At 39.0% G+C, this 14025-nt stretch overlaps 1 protein-coding gene across 3 annotated transcripts in view; it reads right to left on the bottom strand.

Moving 5' to 3' along the window:
• The window catches only part of LOC150090805 (telomerase protein component 1-like), an 827340-nt gene that overhangs the window by 318724 nt on the left and 494591 nt on the right, over positions 1 to 14025 (bottom strand). For all 3 annotated transcript variants that reach the window (XM_090372947.1, XM_090372938.1, XM_090372956.1), the window contains exon 28: positions 5803 to 5986. In XM_090372947.1, coding sequence (XP_090229073.1) covers positions 5803 to 5986 — 184 coding nt within the window. The remainder of the gene's footprint in view (positions 1 to 5802; positions 5987 to 14025) is intronic.

Consider the following 14025-nt stretch of genomic DNA (forward strand, 5'->3'; position numbering starts at 1 on the left):
GCATCTAGGCATACTAGAGGTCCCAACATGTGCCAGTTGAATACACCCCAAATCATTTCCAATCATCCACCTGCTGAACAGTTCCTTGTTGACATGATGGGTGCATAGCTTCGTGTGGTTTCTGTCAGATAAGCACCCTCCTGTCTGCTCAAAATAATTGCAAAACGGGACTCATCAGACCAGAAGACCCATCTCCAATCATCCAAGGTCCAGTGCCGATGTTCTTTCGCCCAGTTGAGGCATAGAGTTCTGTGTTGTGGTGTTAGCAATGGGACTCTTATGGGTCGGTAGCTCCCATTACCTATTACGGCTAATGATCGCCTGATGGTCTTGGTGGAAACATTTCTGGCACCTCGCTCATTGAAGTTGGTGGTGATTTGTGCTACTACTGCTCTCTGGTTGGCTGAAACAATGCGAGACAGATGTCGATGGCCACGTTCATATACCACCTTTCTCCACCCACAGCGCTGTCCATGATGAGATTTTATTCCAGAAATGGTGTATGCCCAATACACTCTCAATACTGTTGAACAAGAATAGTGCAATTTCTTTATGCATAGGTCACTCTATCACTTCTGTGACAGAGCGATCTATGCATCAGGCACCCATTATCATTCCTCTTTCAAAGTCGGTTAAGTCACGACATTTATCTATACTGATATCTAATTACCATCTATGTGAATGCAGTGTACCTATATATGTAGCGGAGATGGGGGAAACCCCTGGTGCCGTTTGACACTAAACATGCTCTACACTCTGTACCTATATACCTGCCAAGCGGTGGGTTCTCCCACTAGCGAGCGAAGTGCCAGTGTAGTGTTGCCCAGGAACCAGGTATCCCAGGAATTCTGTCCTTTCATTGTACTTCTGCTCAATTAAATGCGACTCTCGGCAGTCAAATTTTCACAAATTTCCTAACAATGAGATTTTAATGTTCACAACTCAAGCTGATTGGAGTTTTCTGGTCATATGGGCTCAGCTAGTGAAGATGCTGAGGCTTTTGCAATTACTAATGACCTCACAGAAATTGTTCATTTACCAACCAGAATACCAGACAATCCTAACCACATAGCCAAGATGCAATAATTTTCTCATGAACAACCCTTCTTGTGGCATTTCTCAGCCTTGTGTTCTTTGGCATTACAAGAATTCAAAATGGGACAATCTGTAAGGTTTCTATTCTTCCTTTCCTTGGATTGAATTACTGTTTTAAATCTTCTAATGTCAATTAGAAGATTTAAATGCTGTGATCATGTCAGTGAAATTATTCTTGTAGGGATGAAATATTTATTCCACACTCCTCCTTAATCTAAACCTCAGTTTTCCAATAAGTGTGCTAAGGCTGTCCAAGATAAGAATGTTGCATACCACAACTGGCTTGCATCCAAATCTCCAAGTTCATTTTCTGCAATCATCCAACTACACTAAAACTTGCAAAACTTGTAAAGCAGTTATTAATCAGTCCAAACTAGATTTTGAAGAGTAGGCTAAGAGTAGAAAACTACTTCTTTTTCAAATGCTAGTGGAGCATTCTGGTCTCTTACCAAAATATTCCATGGTAGAGAGTATCTGAGATTTGTACAGAGTTAGCACTAGTTAGAAGAGTAAAGCAAAGAGTAAAAGAGAAACCCTGATTTACATCATCTATGTTTTTAAATCATCACTTTTATGCAAAATCTGGAAATATCAACAATCTTAATAGTCTCAATTGGGTATTTTTTTTTTTTACTGAGACAAGAGCACAGTCAATAATATTTTAAAAACAATCTGCTTTGAATAATTCATCTATATCAGCATTAATTTAATTACTGTAATTTTGTATTTGAATATTCTCCTTTTTTATCATTAATTATGGACTTATATTAAGTCTTTGCATAGCTGTGAAACTATTTAAGGCATTTTGGGGCAGTGGTAAATTGCGCTTTTTTAATTATTTTATCTGCTCCTTCTCTGTACTGCCACTAAAATGGCACAAATTTTCATTCCTACAAAATTGTATATTAAAGTCAACATTTTGTGATATTTTCTAATTCCTAAAATGTGCCAACACAGTTTACTATCACACTAATTACTCTCAAAAAAAGTCCTGTTGTTTATTAACATTTAGTTGTCTAAATGAGGGAATACAGTATCGGTATTACTAGTAGTAAATGATGCCAAAAAAGTAAGCTTATTGAAGCATCGAATGCACAGTAGCTCAACAATCCACAATTTACAAACCACTGTAGCAGATTGTTCTTCTCTGTGATGTAGAGTTTTCTTAAAAACAGTGTCGTTGTGAAATTTGAACAATTTCTGAAACGAGAAATTTTCGAAAATCAAACTGCAAGTTGAAACTACCACTTCATATAGCATGGGCCATGTTTCAAAACCACATAAAAAGCAGAACTTTTTTTTTTTTTTAATGTGAATTTGGTTCTAAATTGCAGACATGTTCCATGATCTAGTGACATTACTAAAATGGACATTAATATGGACATGTTTTTGGTCAAAAATAATCTGTCAGAGGTCCTTTGCTTGTTTATAATGAGTGTAATTTCTAATTTAGGGATATTAGCATTAACAGAGGCATATGATGCAAGACAGCAAGCTTATACAGCATGAGCCAAAAAAAAAAAAAAAAAAACCTCCCCATTTCACCCATCCATTTAATGTTTGTCTAGTTCTGCCTTGAATTTATTTAAGCTGTCAACTTCTACAATGATGGATGGAAGTCTGTTCCAGCAATCAACTACATGCTGGCTAAAGGCAAACTTCCACACATCTATTCTACAACAGTCTTTCCTCAATTTGAATTTAAATCCCCTCAGGTGATTAATCTGGGCAAAGAGACAGAATCCCATCAGCATTGAGCTTGCTCAAACCATTCATGGACTTATACTCCTCAATCAGATCACCTCGTGGTGCCTAGTCACCAGACACTTTAATTTGCAAATCTTAAGCCTTTCTTCGTAAGAGCAACCCTTTGTTTCATTCACTAATCATGTTGCCCTTCTCTGTACTTGTTCCAGCAGCTCTATATCCTTCCTAAAATGAGGCGTCCAGACCTGTATACAGTACTCAAGTTGTGGCCTGACCATTGCCTTATACAAGGGGATAATCACCTCCTTATCCCTACTAGAAAAATTCCTGCATATTATAGACGAGACAACATGAGCTACTCTTGCAGACTGTCTGCACTGCTCAGAAAACTTCATATCCTGCCTGCACAATTACTCCCAGGTCCTTTTCATTCTCTACCACCATCATTAAAAACTCTGCCAACCTTCATATAGTCTGCAAACTTAGACATTAAGCCTGATATACCTTCATCAATATCATTAATAAATACAGAAAACAACAATGGACCCAACACTGAACCCTGGGGGACTCCACTAATAACATTAATCCATGAAGAGCAGTGTCTTCGTGGACTAATGCTGTAATATTCTGTAAAGAGTGATGCAGCTTAATAACTGTTTGGGAGGGGTAGTTAGATAAAGTGATACATATTTCTGTTCAGTTCTTTTAGCATATTCTTTAATTTTCTGAGTATTATGAGAAGGCTAAATGAACACAAAATATTAGAAACTTGGTATGTGCTGTTAAAAGGGATCAATCAAAAGTATGCACGAAGAGATTAAATACCAACATTTTCACTCTTCCAACATTGAAATTTTGGACTGATTATATATTCTATACTTTATCAATTTATTCAAGGTTTAGGCCTAAATGGATGTCAGATGAACTAATGAGGCATATGGCAGAGAAGAAAAATGCATGGGATACATACAAATTAACACGTGACACAGAAGCCTATGATAGATACAAGTTGATCTGTAACCAAGTTACAAAGGAGGTTAGGCAGGCGAAGGCAGATTACGAGAGATCCTTGGCAAGGGATGCAAAGAAAAACAGCAAAGAGTTCTTTACTTATGTAAACTCTAGAAGGAAGGGGATGAATCAGATTGGTCCACTTGATATCGATGGGTCAACTGTTGATGACCCTGCTCAGGTAGCTAACAAACTAAATGAATATTTTGCATCGACATTCACACATGAGGAGTTATTCAGCGAGGGGAATGCCAGAGGTGTATTCAACTCTGGCAGTAAGCTAGAGAATCTTGTAATAACTGAGAGTAAAGTGGAGGAGAAATTGTTGAAGATAAACACAAGAAAGGCACCTGGGGTGGATGGGATCTATCCAGTTATATTAAAGGAGGCAGCAAAGGAAGTAAGCAAACCCTTAGCCATAATTATGAGAGCTTCCTTGGACTCAGGGGAGGTACCCACAGACTGGAGATGTGCAAATGTGACCCCAATTCACAAGGGAGGATCAAAGGCTGACACAAATAATTATAGACCTGTGAGGTTTAACTTCTGTTCCCGGAAAATTAATGGAGGCACTGGTTAAAGAAGCACTGCAGGATCATCTAGACAAGACTTCAGTTATAGCTCAGACACAGCATGGTTTTGTTAAGGGGAAGTCTTGCCTGACCAATTTGATTGGATACTATGATGCAGTCACAAAAGAACTGGATGCAGGGAATAACTTTGATATTATATACTTGGATCTTAGAAAGGCTTTTGATACTGTTGCACATGGAAGACTGCTGCACAAATTGGAGCAGTGTGGCATTGGAGGCAAATTGCTGCTATGGATAAAGGGGTGGTTGAGGGGGAGAAGACAGAGAGTGGTAATCAATGGACACTGCTCATTGTGGACTAATGTTATTAGTGGAGTCCCTGAGGGTTCAGTATTGGGTCCTTTATTGTTCTCTGTATTTATAAATGATATTGATGATGGTATATCAAGCTTAATGTCCAAGTTTGCAGACGATACGAAGGTTGGCAGGGTTGTCAAGGACACTACTGACACTATGCTGCTGCAACAGGATCTGGAAAGGTTGAGCAGATGGGCTGAGAGGTGGCAAATGAAGTTTAACACTGACAAATGTAAAGTACTACATATGGGAAACAGCAACCCCAGAGCAACGTATCAACTCTGTGGTACTACACTGACAGTGGTAGAGAATGAAAGGGACCTGGGGGTGGTTGTGCAGGCAGATATGAAGTTCTCTGACCAGTGCACACAGGCTGCAAGAGTAGCTCATGGTGTATTGTCAATGATATATAGGAATTTTTCTAGCAGGGATAAGGAGGTGATTATTCCCTTGTATAAGGCAATGGTCAGGCCACACCTAGAGTACTGTATACAGGCCTGGTGGCCTCATTTCAAGAAGGATGTAGAGCTGCTGGAACGAGTACAGAGAAGAGCAACAAGATTAGTGAATGGAACAAAGGTGTGCTCTTACGAAGAAAGGCTTAAGTTTTGCGAATTACAGTGTCTGGAGACTAGGCACCAGCGAGGTGATCTGATAGAGGTGTACAAAGCCTTGAATGGTTTGAGCATGCTCAATGCTGATGGGATTCTTCCTCTTGCTCAGAATAATCACCTGAGAGGGCATAAGTTCAAATTGAGGAAAGACAGATGTAGGATAGATGTGCGGAAATTTGCCTTTATCCAGCGGGTGGTTGGTAGGTGGAACAGACTTCCACCCCTTGTCGTGGAAGTTGATAGCCTAAATAAGTTTAAGGCTCAGCTGGACAGGTATTTCGAACGAACAGAGGGGTGAAGTGGAAGTGGTTATTTTTTTTTTTTTTTTTTTACTTTTTTTTTTTTTTTTTGGATGATGCTTCATAAGCTTGCTTTCTTGCATCAAATGCCTCTACTAATGCTAATGAGTATTTATGTTAAATACTGATTTACAAAAAGTCAATTCTTTAAAATTGTGAAACTTATTTATAGGCTGACATAAATACCATTTTTCTCCTGTGGGAAGAATAAATCTCTCCAAATCATGAAAAAGAGAGCTGTAATTTATAAATGGCATTAAATCCTCAGGCTGCAGATTAAACATTTTTGAAATAATATCTTCAAAATGGGCATTTGATGGCAGACTTTTCCAAACACTAAGCAGAATGTACAGTTCATGTTCTTCTAGACCTAAGTTTATAAATTTTAAATAACCAATCATTAAATTTAATGAGATAACTGCAATAGAAAAGAAAAATTTCTCACTGCTATTAAAAATTGACAGATAATTAAGCATAGCTATAAATCAGCAATTTGCAGCTTATGGTATACATATCACTAGTGGTCTATGTATATGTCGTGTAGTGGTACACAGTAAAAAATAAATAGTACTTACCTCATTCTTAAAACAAAAATTAATTTTTTTAGAATGGGGCACTCTCACTGTATCTAGAATACTTTATACGAACAGAATAACTGCTGTTCAGGTTAATGCAAGCAAAGCATGTGCATGAACTCCATTGTCATGAACAATAGAGTTCATGCACAAAGATAGCAATAAATAGAATGCTAATGCTAACAAAGTTCATTACAGTCGAATAAATAACTAAACATAAACATGTTTTGTAATAGTCAGTGTTGAAAAAAAACAGAAGAAAGGTAGAGGGAATTTAGATGACATTATCTTGAACAATGTAGCTTAGACGCGCTTCTCCTATTGTTATTAGAGACTTTTTCTGGGTTCCTCAGGCATTATCTTGAATCTGATAAAGAAGGTGCTTAATGCTTACAATGAACATTTCAATTTTAAATATAACAATATCATAGCCAGCAGTAAAGTGTAAGTGGAAACCCACCAAAATTGCTTGCTCCCAGCATTGTCCTTTGTTTAATCTTTGTGACACTAATCAATGACTGTTTTAGTTTATGCTGATGAAAGCCTCTATGCTGTGCTCTCCCTATGCCATCTAAAAGAATAGATAAATTCAACTGCTACCTTGATGATTTATAACAGAATGTTCTGTCAGAAACCATCACTCTTAATCCTGACAAATTCAAATATCTGTTCATTTCTCCTAAAGTGGAAATTCATAGTGATGGTGCAGTATCATTAAATGCATGAGGTCTGTTCAAAAAATATTCAGATTATGCTCACTATTCAAGGTTAAGACAACAGAGTGCACTGTGATAAAATATCTATTTAGAAATATCCTTACCTCCATGGAATAAGTTATCTGCTTGCTTACAGCAGCTCTGTTATTTTCAGCCAATAAGGAAAACATGTTCTCACATCCTTCATATTTCAAAATATTGGGTATGTCCTCCTCTTGCCACCAGTACCATTGCAATATGGTGAGTTTTTTTTTTTTTTTTTTTAGCACTGTGAATGGGTTGGAGGATGAGAAGATTAAAGAAGATATTTGTTGACATTGGACTTGAACTTTTGTAGACTGTAATTTTCAGGAAATATGTATGAAGGAAGTTGTTCCAGGAAACAGCAGTTGAATGAATAAAAGAGGAAGATGAAAAGCTGGTTCTGTAAGTTTGAAGTTGGATAGTAAATGGATGTTGGCTGGTGGTGGCACGCGTTCGGACTGTTTTGAAATAGAGAGCGGGAATTATAGAAGCCAATTCAGAAGAACAGTGCCCATGGAAGTATCTGTAGAAGAGGTATGCAGCAGAAACAGTACGTCTATGAGACAAAGAGCGGAGAGACTCTGTTAGAGATGAATCATTAATTAACCTAACTGTCCTCTTCTGAATGGAATCAAGAAGCCTGAGAGAGGTTTTGGGGCACCACCCCAGATGTGGGAACAATATTCCATGGCAGGGCGGATTTGCGATTTATACAGAGTGAGCAGCTATTTGGAAGAAAAGTAACGCCGAGAGTGAAAGAGAAAACCAAGTTTTTTAGATGCAGAAGAAGCAATATTTGTAATGTGCTTGTGCCAAGAGAGATTAGAAGTCAGGGTAATCCCCAAAAGAGATATATCATTTTGCCTAGAAATCGGAGTGCCACTGAAGTTAAGCATAGGAGCAGAAGAATCCTTTTTGCGAGATATAAGACAAGACTGAGTTTTAGAAGGGTTGAAATCAACTAAGTTGTCTTTGTACCACAGGAAAATTACCTGAAGATTGGCATTTAAGGAATTGGTAGCAGTTTTCAAGAAGTTGAAGCTGATTGAGCAGGGCAACGTTTCTCAAAATGAAAAGTAGAATGCAATGTGCTGTTATCAGCAAAACTATGGATAGGATTTCTATTCAATGGAAGAAGGTCATTAATATACAAGAGGAAAACAGTGGGGGAAAGAACTGAACCTTGTGGCACACCGGCATTAGTGGAGAAGTTAGAAGACAGAGCTATCTACTGCCCTCAGTGAGCAATCAGAGAGAAATTCAGACAACCAATTACTAAAAACAGTTGGCAAACCATAAGATGGAAGCTTGTTTAGAAGACCTTTATGCCAAACACGATCAAAAGCCTTTGAGATGTCAAGAGCAACTACTTGTGTTTCACCGAACCTTTCCATTGAATTAGTCCATAAATGGGTAACATAAGCCAGAATATATCACCATAAATGGGTAACATAAGCCAGAATATATTTGTAAAATGAATAAGGAAGTGCTTGGGAGGTTTAGATCTTTTTGCAGATAAGCTTGCTCTATTAGTTTGACAATTCAATAGTAAGAAAAAAGTGGGTGGGACATGCTGCATGAAGTAATGAAATTTTTGGATATGGCATACACATGGTAAGAATATACCCAGATCCTTGACATAACGTGGCCTTGACAATGCTCCCCGCATACACACTACTTGGACTCTCTCCAGTCACTATCTGGCAGAGTAGAGGTAGCAAGATTATACACTAGCTGATGTGGAAGCCTCCTAGAGAGTTACCAATAGGTTCGGTCTGGTGTACTAACTAGAAGCCGGCCTGCGACACTGTTTTAGAGCTGTACCCTCGAAATGTAAGAAAGATGGGATCTCGCCAAGATGTTCATCATAACCTCCAAAGTTATCAATCATACTGCATGACGGAAGAGATAGGGAAGGGTTGACCAGAACTTAGCTCTAGAGACTAAACATGGGTTCCATCATCAAGCCTCCAATAAGCAAAGTGGTGGTATTGCACCGGTTGATGAGAGTCATCTACCACCTAGTACTGCCTGGTAACATAGAGGGGCGGAATTCCTCCATGTGGTGTGGGTGCCACACCTCAACCCCTACTTATGTTGGTTCACACCTGGGTGGTCATCCACCATGTACTTGTGCATGGAGGTTATACCCAGGATTACTAATAGTCCCACCATTGTGAAGGTGCAAGCAGAGGATTTGGCTGTCACAGACTGTCCGGACTTCGCCGAAATTGGGTCCACTTGACTTTAGTGTCACAAGTATCAGTTCCATCAGCATTTTAGACTCCCAGGTAGCAATTACAGCTTGTCTGGCATATCTGAGGGAATGTCCGTGACAACCTCAAGGACCAATACAGACTGTATAAGGTCTATAGTGTGTGTATGATTGTTAAGAAGTTCCCGTGGTTTCCCACAAATCCACATTAAGTCCTCTGTGATGCTGCATAACTTTGCAAAATCAGTGTGAGTAGTGTGGGTTATGTGAGTAGTGTGATACTGCCACTGCCTTTGACCCAGTTGCTGTTGGTCCTCTAATATCCTTTCTCCAGACTGCTACAACTCAGAACCACTGCTGAAAGCAGTTCAACGGTACTTTATGATCGCACTTTTACGTTCTCTAACAAATCCACAACCTATATTTGGAACATTAATTAGCTTTGGTCTGCCCAAAGGAGGAGCCCTCTTGGCCTTATTCTTCTCAGCCATACACTTTCCTTTTCTTTAAAAGTCACTCAAACTTCAGCTCTTATACTGACATTTTCCAGCTCCTTCTGGCAAGGTCAGCCTTGTTAATTCATCATGTAGAGCTCAACAGCTGATGACTTCCTGTATTATATTTAACTTTTGGTTTGCATATGAACTGCTTGAAGACCACATATCTACAATTGCACCTCTGACAATCTCCTCTTTCCTACAAGTTTGAATCGAATCTATATTAATTTTCTCTCTCTCTCTCTCTCTCTCTCTCTCTCTCTCTCTCAACTAGATAAAATCCTTAGGAGTACATCGCGATTCTAAACTTCTTTTCTCAGTCTACTGCACAAAGCTTCGGTCTAACATTCTACTTGCATTTTGGATTATGAAGTGCAACCTTACTCTCATTCATAATTCAAATATCATACAGAAAAATTTAGCTATCTACATCTTACATCACTTCCTCTATGCATCACTAATCTGGTCTTTTATCTAAAAATCTGCCCTTCAGACTATCATGTTGGCTGAATATTTTCTCATCAGATGGTTAAATGCCAAGCTTGGACATTCTATAATGTCATTTCAACATCAACCGTACCAACAAATTGAAAAAATGCCTATTATTGTTTCCAGAATAAACATTTGATTCTACATTCGTCAACAACTGTTAAGGTAGCACCACTTTTGATCTTGATCCTAACGCCTGGATTCATGTCAAGGTGTACCCAAGAAAGTATTTTAGATTCATTCATATCAAACTTTTAAATTTTGAAGCCTTATTATCTCCAGTTTCAATGAGCGTGTTACATTTTATTTTATTCCTTTGTTTTTTTTTTTTTTTGATTTGGTAGTTGTTGGCGCATCGGCTTCTGTGGCCATATTGCACCTCCCAAGGTTTTTGCAGTACTTTGATCCAAGCCCGAGGCGGGAATCGAACCCGCGACCTTTGGGTTGCCGGGCAGGTACATTTACCCACTCGGCTAGCCCGGTCGGCCTTATTCCTTTGTTAAAACTGCATTCATATATATTATTATAGATGAATGCAGGTGAATACAGTGGTCTCAGACAGTTTTTAAATTTTGGGATCAACTGATGATGCTACCAACAGCACATTTAGTCTAAGTGGGAAGCATTCAAGGAATTAATTGTGGAAGCTACTAAACATTTCATACCTATTAAGAAATATTGTTCAAGGTTTAGGCCTAAATGGTTGTCAAATGAACTAATGAGACTCGTGGCAGACTTCTGTGTCGTGATGCGACACAGAAGCCTATGGCAGATATAAGCTAGTCTGTAATCAAGTCACAAAGGAGGTTAGGCAGGCGAAGGCAGATATGAGAAATCTTTGGCAAAGGATGCCAAGGAAAACAGCAAGGATTTCTTTACTTATATAAACTCTAAAAGGAAGGGGATGAATCAGATTGGTCCACTTCATATCGATGGTTCGACAGTTGATGATCCTGCTCAGATAGCAAACAAACTGAATGAGTATTTTGCATCTACATTCACACATGAGGAGTTATTAAGGTTTGAAAATGCCACAAGGTTATCAAATTGTAACAGGATGCTTAATGATATTGTACTAATTGAGAACAAAGTGGAGGAGAAATTGTTGAAGTTAAAAATAAGAAAGGCACCTGAGGTAGATGGGATATTAAAGGAGGCGGCAAAGGAAGTAAGTAAACCCTTAGCCATAATTATGAGAGCATCCTTGGACTCAGGGGAGGTCCCCACGGAGATGTGCAAATGTGTCCCCAATTCACAAAGGGAGATCGAAGGGTGACACGAGTAATTACAGACCAGTTAGTTTAACTTCTGTTCTGGGTAAAATAATGGAGTCACTGGTTAAAGATGCATTGCAGGATCATCTAGACAAGACTGCAGCAATAATTCAAACACAGCATGGGTTAGTTAAGGGAAAGTCTTGTCTGACAAATTTGATTGGATATTATGATGTGGTTACAAAGGAACTGGATGCAAAAAATAATTTTGATATCATATACTTGGATTTCAGGAAAGCTTTTGACACTGTTACACATGGAAGATTACTGTACAAATTGGAGCAGAATGGTGTTAAGGACAAGTTGCTACAATGGATAAAAGGATGGTTCAGTGGAAGAAGACAGAGGGTGGTAATCAATGGGCACTGCTCTTCGTGGATTAATGTTATTAGTGGAGTCCCACAAGGTTTGGTGTTGGGTCCACTGTTGTTTTGTATTTTTATCAATGATATTGATGAAGGTGAAGCAGGTTTAGTGTTGAAGTTTGAAGGTGATACAAAGGTCGGCAGGGTTGTTAATGACAGTAATGGCAGTGTGCTACTGCAACAGAATCTAGAAAATTTGGGAAGATGGGCTGAGAAGTGGCAGCTGAAGTTTAATATTAACAAATGCAAAGTACTGCATATGGGTAGAAGTAACCCAACAGGAATGTACCAACTGTGTGGTACTACATTTAAGGTGGTAGAAAATAAAAAGGCCTGGGAGTAATTGTGCAGTCAGATATGAAGTTTTCTGAGCAATGCAGACAGGCTGCCAGAGCAGGTCATGGGGTTTTGTCAATGATATACAGGAATTTTGCTAGCAGGGAAAAGGATGTGATTGTCCCTCTGTATAAGGCAATGGTCAACCCATGCCTTGAGTACTGCATACAGGTCTGGAGGCCTCATTTTAGGAAGGATGTAGATTTGCTTGAGTGTGTACAGAGAAGGGCAACAAGATTGGCGAGGGGAATGAAGGGATCCTCTTACCAAGAGAGGTTTAAATTTTGCAAATTGCATCAGCTGGAGACCAGGCATGCACCTGCGAGGTGATCTGATTAAAGTGTATAAGGCCTTGAATGGGTTGAGCATGCTGAATTCTGATGGGATTCTTCCACTTGTTCAGATTACAAACCTAAGTGGGCATAAATTCAAATTGAGGAAAGACAGCTATAGAATAGATGTGCGGAAATTTGCCTTTAGCCAGCGGGTGGTTAATTGCTGGAACAAACTTCCATCTGTCGTTGTGGAAGTTAGGTTAAATAAATTGAAGGAGAAACTGGACAAACATTTAGAGGAAATGGTTGTGTGAATTTTTTTTTTTTTGGCTGATGCTACATAGGCACATATGCTTGCTTTCTTGCATCACATGCCACGATTACTATTACTATCACTTAAATTATGTAAAACCCTCTAGCTTGGTTGTACCATTTCCCTTACTTTATTGGATAGCAATAAACGATTTCATACATATTTGTTGTCTAACTGGTCACTTAGTTATTGGGAGGTAAGATCTTCAGAAAGGGACCTCCCAGTATCCGTCCACAACATGGGTAGCTGAACCAGGCACAGAAAATAGAAACAACTGAGGGAGAAGATTGCTGACAGGCCACAAACACTCTTCCCAGGCAAAGAGTGAAGGAAAGGAATTTTGGAAATCTATAAGGTCTCTGAATGTTGCAGGGGGGTACGCTGTACCATGATGCTAGGACTGTGTTCTATAGATCTGTGATAGTCCATGGTGGAGGATCCAAACAAAGGATCTATCGATCTATGTAACCTCAGAATAGTCTATGGCAGTGGTTCCCAACCTGTGCTCCACAGAGCCCTAAAGGCTCCACGTACACTTCCCAGTGGCTCCGCGGCCGCTCCAGGAAAATAAAATAGCTAAAAATTGAATGAAATTAAAGAATTAGAAACATAAATTAGAAAATTAGAAATCAAATTCTGAATAAAAATTATCAGTCACAGCAGATGTACCAAATTTGCACTACAATGGATGAATCGACTAATGTCGCCAGTTTTAATAGTAATTGTTCGTTATGTTTACTTAAAAAGTTATCAGGAGGACCTTCTTTGCAGACCACTACCCACCAACATGTCGGGGGGGTGAAATATTTAACCTTTTGGATGAATTCTTCACATCAAATGAAATACCATGAGAAAACTGTAGATATACGCACTGATGCAAAGTCAATGATGGGTCACAATGCTGTGAACAGGCAAAAAAATGTAGCAGCAGCCATTGCATTCTTCATAGATGTGCGCTAGCCTCGAGAAAAATGCCTTCTGAGCTTATGATAATGATGAATGATGCCATAAAAATAATAAAATTTATAAAATCGCAACCTCTTAAAAGCAGGCTCTTCAAACTAATGTGTGAAGATATGGGAAGCCATCATGAGTTCCTCCTGCTGCACACTGAAGTAAGGTGGCTGTCTCGAGGAAAAGCGTTGACACGCTTGATGGAACTGCGTGCAGAGGTAGCAGCATTTTTAATGGGCCATAGCGCTCTATTGGCGACAGTTTTAAATGATAAAGACTGGGAGTGCAAACTGGCGTACTTAGCTGACATTTTTAGCAAAGTGAACGAAATGAATCTCTCATTACAAGGAAAAACAGCCACAGTTTTTGATGCAAA

This window comes from Mastigoproctus giganteus, chromosome 1, assembly GCF_048544385.1.
Source record: "Mastigoproctus giganteus isolate SK-2022 chromosome 1, ASM4854438v1, whole genome shotgun sequence".
NCBI lineage: Eukaryota > Metazoa > Arthropoda > Arachnida > Uropygi > Thelyphonidae > Mastigoproctus > Mastigoproctus giganteus.